The 12,183-nt window shown below is 37.2% G+C and overlaps 1 protein-coding gene across 1 annotated transcript in view; it reads right to left on the bottom strand.

The window, feature by feature from the left end:
• The window catches only part of LOC119428657 (serine/threonine kinase 11 interacting protein), a 97,748-nt gene extending 86,313 nt beyond the window's left edge, over positions 1 to 11,435 (bottom strand). Inside the window, exons 1-7 of the mRNA XM_037696327.1 lie at positions 11,372 to 11,435; positions 8,835 to 9,037; positions 4,603 to 4,677; positions 4,404 to 4,499; positions 4,186 to 4,293; positions 2,306 to 2,377; positions 2,095 to 2,224 (exon numbers count right to left, since the gene is read on the bottom strand). Of these exons, the coding sequence (XP_037552255.1) occupies positions 2,095 to 2,224; positions 2,306 to 2,377; positions 4,186 to 4,293; positions 4,404 to 4,499; positions 4,603 to 4,677; positions 8,835 to 9,037; positions 11,372 to 11,435 (748 nt within the window). The remainder of the gene's footprint in view (positions 1 to 2,094; positions 2,225 to 2,305; positions 2,378 to 4,185; positions 4,294 to 4,403; positions 4,500 to 4,602; positions 4,678 to 8,834; positions 9,038 to 11,371) is intronic.
• Between the last annotated feature and the right edge of the window lie 748 nt (positions 11,436 to 12,183).

Raw genomic sequence — 12,183 nt, 5'->3', positions numbered from 1 at the left:
ATCCCATACTGATATATGATTATTAAAATCACATACATCATTTTACTTTAATTATACAGGTCCTTCTCAAAACATTAGCGTATTGTGATAAAGGTCATTATTTTCCATAATGTAATGATAAAAATGAATCTTTCATATATTTCAGATTCATTGCACACCAACTGAATTATTTCAGGTCTTTAATTGTTTTAATACTGATGATTATGGCATACAACCCACCAATGAAAGACAAGTGTTTTTAATACAAAAAATGCCAACCTTCAAATAATCATGTTCAGTTATGCACTCAATACTTGGTCGGGAATCCTTTTGCATGAATGACTGCTTCATTGCGGCGTGGCATGGAGGCAATCAGCCTGTGGCACTGCTGAGGTGTTATGGAGGCCCAGGATGCTTCGATAGCGGCCTTAAGCTCATCCAGAGTGTTGGGTCTTGCATCTCTCAACTTTCTCTTCACAATATCCCACAGGTTCTCTATGGGGTTCAGGTCAGGAGAGTTGGACGGCCAATTGATCACAGTAATACCATGGTCAGTAAACCATTTACCAGTGGTTTTGGCACTGTGAGCAGGTGCCAGGTCGTGCTGAAAAATGAAATCTTCATCTCCATAATGCTTTTCAGCAGATGGAAGCACGAAGTGCTCCAAAATCTCCTGATAGCTAGCTGCATTGACCCTGCCCTTGATAAAAACACAGTGGACCAACACCAGCAGCTGACATGGCACCCCAGACCATCACTGACTATGGGCGCTTCACACTGGACTTCTGGCATTTTGGCATTTCCTTCTCCCCAGTCTTCCTCCAGACTTTGGCACATTGATTTCTGAATGACATGCAAAATTTGCTTTCATCCGAAAAAAGTACTTTGGACCACTGAGCAACAGTCCAGTGCTGCTTCTCTGTAGCCCAGGTCAGGCGCTTCTGCCGCTGTTTCTGGTTCAAAAGTGGCTTGACCTGGGGAATGCAGCACCTGTAGCCCATTTCCTGCACACGCCTGTGCACGGTGGCTCTGGATGTTTCTACTCCAGACTCAGTCCACTGCTTCCACAGGTCCCCCAAGGTCTGGAATTGGCCCTTCTCCACAATCCTCCTCAGAGTCCGGTCACCTCTTCTCGTTGTGCAGCATTTTCTGCCACACTTTTCCCTTCCCACAGACTTCCCACTGAGGTGCCTTGATACAGCACTCTGGGAACAGCCTATTCCTTCAGCAATTTCTTTCTGTGTCTTACCCTCTTGCTTGAGGGTGTCAATGATGGCCTTCTGGACAGCAGTCAGGTCGGCAGTCATACCCATGATTGCAGTTTTGAGTAATGAACAAGGCTGGGAGATTTTAAAAGCCTCAGGAATCTTTTGCAGGTGTTTAGAGTTACGTCGTTGATTCAGATGGTTAGGTTAATAGCTTGTTTAGAGAACCTTATATGCTATTTTTTTGGGACAGGCATTTTGGGTTTTCATGAGCTGTATGCCATAATCATCAGTATTAAAACAATTAAAGACCTGAAATATTTCAGTTGGTGTGCAATGAATCTGAAATATATGAAAGTTTCATTTTTATCATTACATTATGGAAAATAATGACCTTTATCACAATATGCTAATTTTTTGAGAAGGACCTGTGTATATATATATATATATATATATATATATATATATATATATATATATACACATCTTAATAAAAATGTATCAGTGACTGTGAGTTTTGCAAACGTGTCATAAGATTATTTTATTGGTGGTAATGTTAACCCCACCAAAAATATTTAAATACACTGAACCATGTGTTCAGCTGTACTCCTAAGATTTACAGAGGAAAAAATCGTGAGAATGAGTTTAGTATTCAGCTCTGACTGATTAAACACGCAAGTACTTCATTGCTCCTGTCAAACTGAGTGGAGCGGTCGACCGTTTCAAGATGGCGGCCCTATAGCTCGTCAGCACCAATAGGCGATAGCGGTCAATGCTGTATCTAGTGATTATATGATATCTATGGGTTCTGATGACCTCACTCCTCGGTCAGCTCTGTGATGTCACTGGACGACCACGAGAAAACAGTCTCTGTTTTCAGAGCAAGATAAGAGCCAGCAGCCAGTGTTACCATTAATAGTCTCCAGTTCATTGTTCCTGAGGACCAGCATGCGCAGCTTGGCCCTGGCGCTGGGGCCGAGCGCCGGCACCCTCTGCAGGCAGTTGTAGCCCAGGTGCAGGTGCTCCAGCTCACTCAGGGGCTGCGAGAGGAAAACAAGGAGCAGAATGATGTGCACGTTGGATCGTTAGGGCGAAATGTGGAGGATAGAACAACAAGGTACCTTTAAAAACTCAGCACAGTCCTGGATCTTGTTGTGGCTCAGATCCAAACACTTAAGCACGTTCAGTAACGTCTGAGAGAAGAAGAGTTCATTTAAATCATAAACAAACTCAACTATATTCCATTTAATTCAATAACATTTATCATCTTTAATAAATAAAACTGAGCTGCTATTTATCTTTATCAGTTTCTATCTCTTATCTTTATATGACTTAAATTTCAATAAAACATTTTATGTACTTAATGTTAGAAAACAAATAATTTTTATACAAATTTTAAAATTAAGTCAATGAAAATTAATATTTTAAATAAAGTACAATATATATAAATACACACAAATATCTATTATTTTATTAATTAAATAACCTTTCCTTTTCATACAGTGCCTTGCGAAAGTATTCGGCCTCCTTGAACTTTTCAACCTTTTGCAACATTTCTGGCTTCAAACATAAAGATATAATATTTTAATTTTTTGTGAAGAATCAACAGCAAGTGAGACACAATCGTGAAGTGGAATAAAATTTATTGGATGTGTCAAACTTTTTTAACAACTAAAAAACTGAAAAGTGGGGCGTGCAATATTATTGGGCCCCTTTACTTTCAGTGCAGCAAACTCACTCCAGAAGTTCAGTGAGGATCTATGAATGATCCAATGTTGTCCCAAATGACTGATGATGATAAATAGAATCCACCTGTGTGTAATCAAGTCTCTGTATAAATGCACCTGCTCTGTGATAGTCTCAGGGTTCTGTTCAAAGCTCAGAGAGCATCATGAAGACCAAGGAACACACCAGGCAGGTCCGAGATATTGTTGTGGAGAAGTTTAAAGCCAGATTTGGATACAAAAAGATTTCCCAAGCTTTAAACATCCCAAGGAGCACTGTGCAAGCAATCATATTAAAATGGAAGGAGTATCAGACCACTGCAAATCTACCAAGACCCGGCCGTCCCTCTAAACTTTCATCTCGAACAAGGAGAAGACTGATCAGAGATGCAGCCAAGAGGCTCATGATCACTCTGGATGAACTGCAGAGATCTACAGTTGAGGTGGGAGAGTCTGTCCATAGGACAACAATCAGTCGTACACTGCACAAATCTGGCCTTTATGGAAGAGTGGCAAGAAGAAAGTCATTTCTCAAAGATATCCATAAAAAGTGTTGTTTAAAGTTTGTCACAAGCACCTGGGAGACACACCAAACATGTGGAAGAAGGTGCTCTGGTCAGATGAAACCAAATCGAATTGTTTGGCCACTATATATATATATATTAAACAGAGGAAGCCGTCTCCTCCGTGGTCCACACTGCTCTCACCCACCTGGAGCAGAAGGACTCCTAAGTCCGTATGCTCTTTGTGGACTTCACGTCTGCCTTCAACACCATGATCCCCCAAACCCTGATGGACAAACAACTCACACTAGGACTAAGCCCCTCCATTTGCAACTGGGTCTGACCGTCCGGGATTTCTTAACAAACAGGCCGCAGTCAGTGAGGATCCCCAACTTCTCCTCCACCATAACCCTCAGCACTGGCTCTCCTCAGGGATGTGTGCTGAGCCCCCTCCTTTTCACCCTGTTCACGTATAACTGTGCGCCTACCCATCCAGGCTGTCATTTTGTAAAGTTTGCAGACGATGCAGCGGTGGTTCACATACTAAAAAGACAAAAACAAGACACTAGTAAAGTAAAAAGACACTAACATATCCTAAATTTAATTAGGACATACATATGAAAGATGGCGTCAACCAAAAAATAAACAACAAACAAACAACAACAATAGCAGCAAGACAACCAGAGAAACCAGATATAGAAAGCGTCATCAGCTCCTGCACCTATTAAAAGTATTTAGAAAAAGCATTTCTCTTCAGTGTGAGTGTTGTCGTACTATTGACTGATCGAGGCAGACGATGGTATTGTAGCTGAAATTCAGGGTGTGAAGCTCAAGCCAAGGCAGGGCAGAGCTCAGGTCGCCTCCACATGTAGACAGCAGCTCCTAAAAATACAAAATAAAACACTCAAAGCAGCCATGTAATTCATTTGTTTGTCGTTTGACTCGTGGGGACAGAAAATATAAAAGAAAAAAAAAAAGAAAACTGCACGTACTTCCAGAGAGCTGAGGCTTTTTGTGCAGGTAAAAACCTCCAGCTGGGAATAAACTCCCCTCAGCCCCTCCAGGAGGTGTGGGGGGATTCTCTTCAGCTGGCAACCAGAAAGAGGTCATTTATGATTGGCTCCTTCATAAAACTGAGAAAAATATTTAGAAATATTTTCATAATCCACAGAAAAACTGTTCAGCAGCTACCTCCAAACACCTGAGAGACTTGAAGGGGAAGATCTTCACCACAGAGTCCAAGGTCACTCCTGGAGGGCTGATGAGCTGAATGTAAACACAAACAATTTTATTAATAAAAACAATAGTATTAATAAAAATAATAGTATTAATAAAAATAAAAATATATAAAATATTATTATTATTAACAATAATAGTATTATATAAAAATATAAATAATTTTATTGATAAAATATTATTAATAAAAATAATATTAAAACCAATATTGTTAAAAAATATTATTAATAAATTATTAATAAAAACATTAATAAAATAATAGTATTAATAAAAATTTTTAAAAAATATTATTAATAAAAAACATAATATTCATAAAAACAAAACAAGAGAAATTGTTTTTCCTGTGAAAATGCAGTGTGAATGCTTAGTGCTGAAGAACTTGCTGAAAAACAGCTGAAATTAGCTAAAAACTTGCTGAAATGTAGCTGGAATGGAAGAACAAGCCAAAATTAGCAGAATAAAACAGAAGGAAGGAACACATATTTGCTGAATTATGAAAAAAAAAAAGAAGAAATTAGCCAAACAAAAAAAAGGGCAGAAAATTAGCTGAAAAGGCAGAAAGAAGTTTAAGCTACCATAAAGAACTGGAAAGAGCTGAAATGAGCTCAAAAAACAGAAACAGAAAAAGAACAGAAAAATCAAAAAACTAGCAGAAAAAAGCTGAAAGGAGCATAGTAAGCTGAAATTCTCAAAAATACGTTAATTAGGCTGAAAATAGCAGAAATTAACATGAGAAACTTGAATTTATCTGAAAACAGTCAAAATTAGCTGAAAAGGTAGATCAAGCTTAAATTGGCAGAAAAATGCAGAAAGAACATGTTTGGCTGATTAAGCTGAAAGAACCCGACGTTAAAACAAAAAGTAGAAATTATCGGAAAAAAAATGAAATTAGCAAAAACTGCTGAAAAGAAACTAAAACAGCAAAATGAAGCATAAGTTACCAGAAGGAAGTGGAAAGAGTACTTTTTTGCTGAATTAGGCTGCAAAGGTTAACAGGGACCCTGTGTACATAATTTCGTTCGCACCACAAAGACAACAAAGAATCTCTGACTCTGAAAAAAGTTTAAATGAGTGTACAAAATCTGGAATTAGCTGAAAAAGCTCAAATTAGCATAAAACAGCTAAATAGTAGCTGAAAAAATGCAATATAGTACAAATAAGCTGAAAGGAACATAAGCTGAAATTAGCATAAATAAGTTAATTAGGCTGAAAGTAGCAGAAATTAACAAGAAAAACTTGAATTTATCAGAAAACAGCTGAAATTACCTAAGAAAAAAAAAGCTAAAAACGTAGTTGAAAAGGTAGAAAAAGTTTAAATTAGCATAAGAAAGCAGAAAGAACACGTTTGCCCAATTAGGCTGAAAGAAGCAGAAATTAGCACAAAAAAGTAGAAATTATCTAAAAAAAAAAAAAAAGCTGAAATGAGCAAAAACAGATGAAAAGTAGCTTAAAAAGCAAAAAGAAGCTGAAATTACAAGGAGGACGCGGAGAAAGCACATTTTCGCTGCATTAGGCTGAAAAAAGTTGAAATGAGTGCAAAAAATGCAGAATTAGCCAAATAAAAGAAGCTAAAATTAGCATAAAAACAGCTAAATAGTAGCTGAAATAGCATAAAAAGCTGAAACTTGCATAAAAAAGCTAAAAGGAGCATAAAAAGCAAAAAAAAATAGTTTGGAAGAAACAAAATGTTGTAGTTAGCAGAAAGAATCTAAAGCATCACAAAACAGATGAAAAAATAGTTGAAATTAACTGAAAAAAAAGCTGAAAATGTGTTTTAAATTTGCTCAAGGAAGCTGAAAGAAGCCGAAGCAGAACAAAATGTCAAAGGTGCAGTAAAATGTTGTAAACAGATCTAAAGACTTGAAGGATGTAAAATGAGCTCAATTCGTTTTCTATAAGGAAAAAGTGGCAGAAAAGGCTAAATACTTGAAAAAGCTAAAGTCGCACCAATACCAAAAGTCTTCTCCTGAACGAGCTGAACGTTTTTGATTCATGATTTGTTGAAATAGCACAAAAACTGTGGAACGAGAAAGATGCTGAAAAATGTACAGAAGAAAAATGAACCACAGATGTGCTTCTTTACAGTGAGTTGTTGTACTTTGACCAGTGCAGTCGATGCAAAGGTTCTGCATAAACAACAAACCCAGCAAAGATGAAAACATAAAGTTTGCTTCTTTCTGAGAAAATAAAAAGAACTCACATGAGCCGTTAATAACGACAGGAAGCTTATCATTCAGACTCAATCAATCAAAACACTCGTTTGTTAAAGGTTCTTCTCAAACACACACAGTAAAACGCTACGATTCAGCTTCAGCTACTTTAAAACACAACCACTCTCTTTATAGTTAGCCATATTAATTTATGTTGTTTGTTTATTTCCTTTGTTTTGTTTGTTGGGGACTGCCTGAAGGCAGACACATATTATTATCCACCTGATGAGGGTTTCTTAACTTTATATCTTACTCTTCCGTCAACTTTAAAGCAGCCCGAACCACAAAGTGTACCCCTACAAATCTTATATCAAAACAACCGGCTCGGCACTGTGATGTGTGCTATTACTTTTATTGGCGTTTCCAGTTACCATGGCGACGAAATTCGCAAGCAAACACGCCATTTTTCCCCCAATAAAAATGCCTGACGGAACTCTTGGCTTCTAACTGCCGCAGTGAGGTCACATGACCGAGAGTGAAGAGGTCTCTGAACTAAACACTGACTAACTTTTGGAGCCATTCGGGTTCAAGATGGCTGCCACAGCTACCTCAGAAAACTCTAAATGGACTATAACTCATTATTTGAGATACTGAACTGAAAGTTGGTATGATCATAGGTGAGAGCGAGTTGTTTTACATTCCTGATGCAAATTAAAAATACAAGATGGCCGCCTTAGCTAAAAGTGGAAAAACATAACTCGGCTATTTTAAAAGATATTGTGCTGAAATTTGATGTGGTGGTACCTGACAGCGACGCACAACACATTCTGAATTCAAATCTAAAAATCCAAGATGGTCACCTGAGCTAAAAATGAAAAACTACCGTACTATAAATCAGTCCATTTTAGAGATATTAAGCTGAAATTTGGTGTGGTGGTAGCTGAGAGCAATGCCCAATACATACCGAATTCAAAATAAAAAAATCCAAGATGGCCACCAAAGCTACATTTAAATGGCTTTAACTCGGCTATTTTTACACATATAGAGCTGAAATTTATAGCTGAGAACATTCCCTATCACATACTGTATTCAAATCACAAATCCAAGATGGCCGCCATATTGTAAAAGAAAAAAGGACTATAACGTTGATATTTTTTTTGTCGTGTTGCGCTGAAATTTGGTGTGATGGTAGCTGAGAGCGAACCCAAACACATGGACTGTCAAATCAAAACTTTTTAAAGATTTGGGGTTGTACTTGAGGTATTATCTGAGCTCTGAGATGTTAATCAGCTGCTCCTCGTTGTAAAAAAAACAACAACACCTAGTTGTCATGGTTACGCTTCATAACAAATGTCCAAAAGTAAAACCTTGCGACACATATTTACTTCCATATAAAAATCTTTCCAGCTGCACAGCATCCAATACCAGAGGAAGTAATCATCTGAAAAAAAAAAAAGCCATTTACATCCAGAAAAAATAGGAAATAAAGTTTCAAAAGCAAAATCTCAGAATGAACAACAGAGCTACTCCAACATGCAGCCAGCTTGAGCGGCACAATTCTTAATTCATTAATTCAGCTCATCTAGAGACGTTTCTAGAACGTGACATCCGATTGTTAAATGTTTTACAGCCTCAAACTGAGTCCTGCTGAACCTCTTCAGTCAACCACACGGGGGCAGTGTGGCGCAGGAAGCCTGAGATGAATGTTTTTAGTGTTAGCAGATGGTGTCATGGTACACTGGGTGGGTTTTTAAAAACATCCAAGCTCGCACCGGCGCAACCCATCTATGCCATTTACCCAGAATGCATTGCAGCGTAAACAAAATGGCGACATCTGTGTGTATTTTTACAGCTGAAGTAATTAAACGAGGTCTTTTGTTCCAAATAATCGGGGATTCGTTTAACAACAGTCATTTTTCTTTGTTCCAAGGTCAGTCGGCTGTGGCTGCCATCTTAAATATTTTGCTAACAGACAGGCAAAATTGATTATGATAGGTAATGGTGACTAAACAAACAAGTGAAGAGCGGAAAGCGCACCTTGAGGGAGATGGTCTTCTGCAGGACGTCGAACAGGAACTGCAGGTGCAGCAGGGAGATGGTGTCGGCAGGGTGGGAGGGCAGCGCCAAGAAGCCGTGCTGCTGGCTGCGGGACAGCAGGTACTGCTCGAAGAGCCGCGTGAGCTGCTGCAGACTGGAGGCCGGCAGCGTCAGAGTGCTGCTGCCGTCCAGCACCACGTCACCTGCACAGACGAGGGCCGTGACTGACAGAAAACTGATCCTTAATCTGAGCTGCTTTTACAAACTTAAACATGTCTGTCAATGAAAACATGATGCGCTGAGCTTCGTTTACATCAACATGAAGCATTCACTCTGTTGTGATCCATTTTTCTTTCTTCACATCTTTAGATCTGTTTACAAACTTTTACTGATCCTTTCACATTTTGTTCTGCTTCAGCTTCTTTCAGCTGCCTTGTGAAAATTTAAACATATTTTCAGCTACTTTTAGCTAATTTCAGCTGTTTTGTTCTTCTTTCTGATTCTTTCTAACTACATTTTTGTTCTTCTTCTAACTTCTTTCTGCTAATTTCAGCTTATTGTGCTCCTTTCATCTTATTCATGCAAGTTTCAGCTTTTTTTTTTTTTTGCTATTTCAGCTACTATTTAGCTTTTTTATGCTAATTTTGGCTTTTACAACTAATTTCACAATTTTTTAACTCATTTCAACTTTTTTCAGCCTAATTCAGCAAAAATGTGCTCTCCCCACTTCCATGTTGTAATTTCAGTTTATTTCTGCCCTTTTAGCTACTTTTCAACTATTTTTGCTAATTTCAGCTATTTTCAGATAATTTTCACTGTTTGTGTTCATTTCTGCTTCTTTCAGCCTAATTGGGCAAACATGTTGTTTCTGCTTTCTTTTCCTAATTTAGGCTTTTTCTACCTTTTCAGCTACCTTTGTACCGTTTTTAGCTAATTACAGCTTTTTCAGATAAATTCAAGTTTTTTGTTGTCATTTCTGCTACTTTCAGTCAAATTAACCTTGTGCAAATTTATACATTTTTTCAGCTACTTTCAGCTGATTTGTGATGGTTTAGATTCTTTCTGCTAACTACAACATTTATGTGCTTCTTCTAACTTCTTTCCGCTAATTTCAGCTTGTTATGCTCCTTTCAGCTACTATTTAGCTGCTTCTATGCTAACTTTAGCGTTTTCAGCTAATTCCACATTTTTTGCACTAATTTAAACTTTTTTCAGTCTAATTCAGCAAAAATGTGCTCTCTCTACTTCCTTCTGATAATTAAAGATTCTTTCGGCTGTTTTAACTGCTTTTCAGGTGGGGGTTTTTTGTGTGCTAATTTCAGCTTTTGTCCAATAATTTCCACTCTTTTGTGCTCGTTTCTGCTTCTTTCAGCCCAATTGGGCAAACATGTTCTTTCTTCCTTCTTCTGCTTGTTCTAACCTTTCAGATAGCTTATTAGCATTTTGATCTAATTTCAGCTCTTTTTATATAAATGTATGTTTTTCATGGTAACTTTTCAGCTTTTAGCCTAAACAGCTTCTTTATGCTAATTTCAACTTATTTTTGTAAGTTTCAACTATTTCAGCTGCTGTTTAGCTATTTTATGCTAATTTTAGCTTTTCAGCTAATTCCGCATTTTTTTGCAATCATTTAAACTTTTTCATCTTAATTGTACACAATTGTCCTCTTTCCACTTCCTTCTGGTAATTTAAGCTTCTTTCTGCCTTTTTTTTAGCTACTATTCAGCTGGGTTTTTTTTTTTTTAAATGTCTACTTTTTTCAAATAATTGCCTCTTATTTGTACTCATATCTGCTTCTTTCAGCCTAATTAACTTATTTCTGCTAGTTTCAGCTTATTCTGCTATTTCAGTTACTTTTTCGCTGTTTTGTGCTAAATTTAGCCTTTTCAGCAAATTCCCCATTTTTTTAGCACATTTCAGCTCCTTCCACTTCCTTCTAGTAGTTTAAGCTTCTTTCTGCCTTTTCTGCTACATTTCAGCTATTTTTTTGGTGCCAATTTCAGCTTTTTTTAGCTACTTTCCAAACTTTTGGGCACATTTCTGCTTGTTTAAACATAAATCAGAAAATATGTGTACTTTGAGCTTTCTTCTGCTAACTTAGGATTGCTCAACTATTTCAGCTGTTTTTAGCAGCTCGTTCCTCATTATTTGAACAATTCTGATTTAATAACTTACCATGACCTTCAGAAAACACACAAAAAAACAGTCAATTTTACAGATAATGTGCTGAAATTTAATCTTATAGTTGCAGAGAGTCATTCACAACACATGCATTTTCCTCTTAAACAGAAAATAAATATGCTATTATTTACATCTGTCTTATTTTAATTAAGCAAACGTCCCAAAATTAGAATGTGCGTGAAATGAAACAGCTTTAAGTCATATTTATAATTGTTTTTTTTTATATATAATTCTACAGGTCCAAACAGCTGATTAGTCTGATTTCCCCACGCTAGGTTTATTTTAGTATATACTCATATTTTACAAGTTACATTTGCCATAGTATTCTGACAGAAAACTCAATATATTGAACGAACCTTTATCACGAAGCAGAGCAGCCAAGCTGTGCACCAGAGACTGGCCATGGTGGGAAACAGCCATCCTGTGAGAACACAAATGATAAAACATTAATATAAAACATACTTTAGCTGTTAAATCACATGATACAGCTCTAAGCTAATCGCTAAAGAAGCTAACTGAGCTCGGCTAGGTGAATTATTTCCGGTTAAATCGTGTAAAAAATATAACTACCTGCGCAGTGACAGCCGGGAAATAAACACCTAACATCCGGGTTTTATTTTGTAGAGTGGCAGCTAAAGCATTTTAATGTGTTAACGTGAAGAAACAACGAGCTTTCAGAGGTTTCAGGGGTCCTGTTTGTGTTTGTTTCCCCTCTTCCTCTGGGATGTTGACATTTCCTGCTGTCACATGACGCTGAAGTCTCTACGGTGGCCCCAGTGGGCCAAAAGGCTTAATCACATCGCAGATGCGTTTCCTCTATCAACTTCAAATAAATGCTTGAATTAAGTTTGTTTGTTTTTTTAGATAGGTTATTGCTTTATTATTATTTTTTTACTTTATTTACAGAACAAAAACAGAAGGGAGCAGCTGAACAAAAAAATTAGTGAACAAAAAGGTTTACTTGTGTTTCCTAGAGCTTCCAAAAGCAGATCACTTTTTCAGTTATCAGGCTCTTGTCGAACCAACTTCCAGTGTCTGTCCGTGACGTTGACACATTGTCTACTTTTAAGATAAGACTTAATTCATTCAGACTGATCCTCGGTAAACTAAATGTTTGTTTAGTTTCATAATTGTTCTTTATTAAATTTAAAAAAAGCTTTTATATATA

This window comes from Nematolebias whitei, chromosome 23 (genome assembly GCF_014905685.2).
Source record: "Nematolebias whitei isolate Nwh7 chromosome 23, NemWhi1, whole genome shotgun sequence".
Classification (NCBI taxonomy): domain Eukaryota; kingdom Metazoa; phylum Chordata; class Actinopteri; order Cyprinodontiformes; family Rivulidae; genus Nematolebias; species Nematolebias whitei.
Note: the sequence above shows the minus strand (reverse complement) of the source record. Positions and strands in the feature narration are given on the sequence as shown.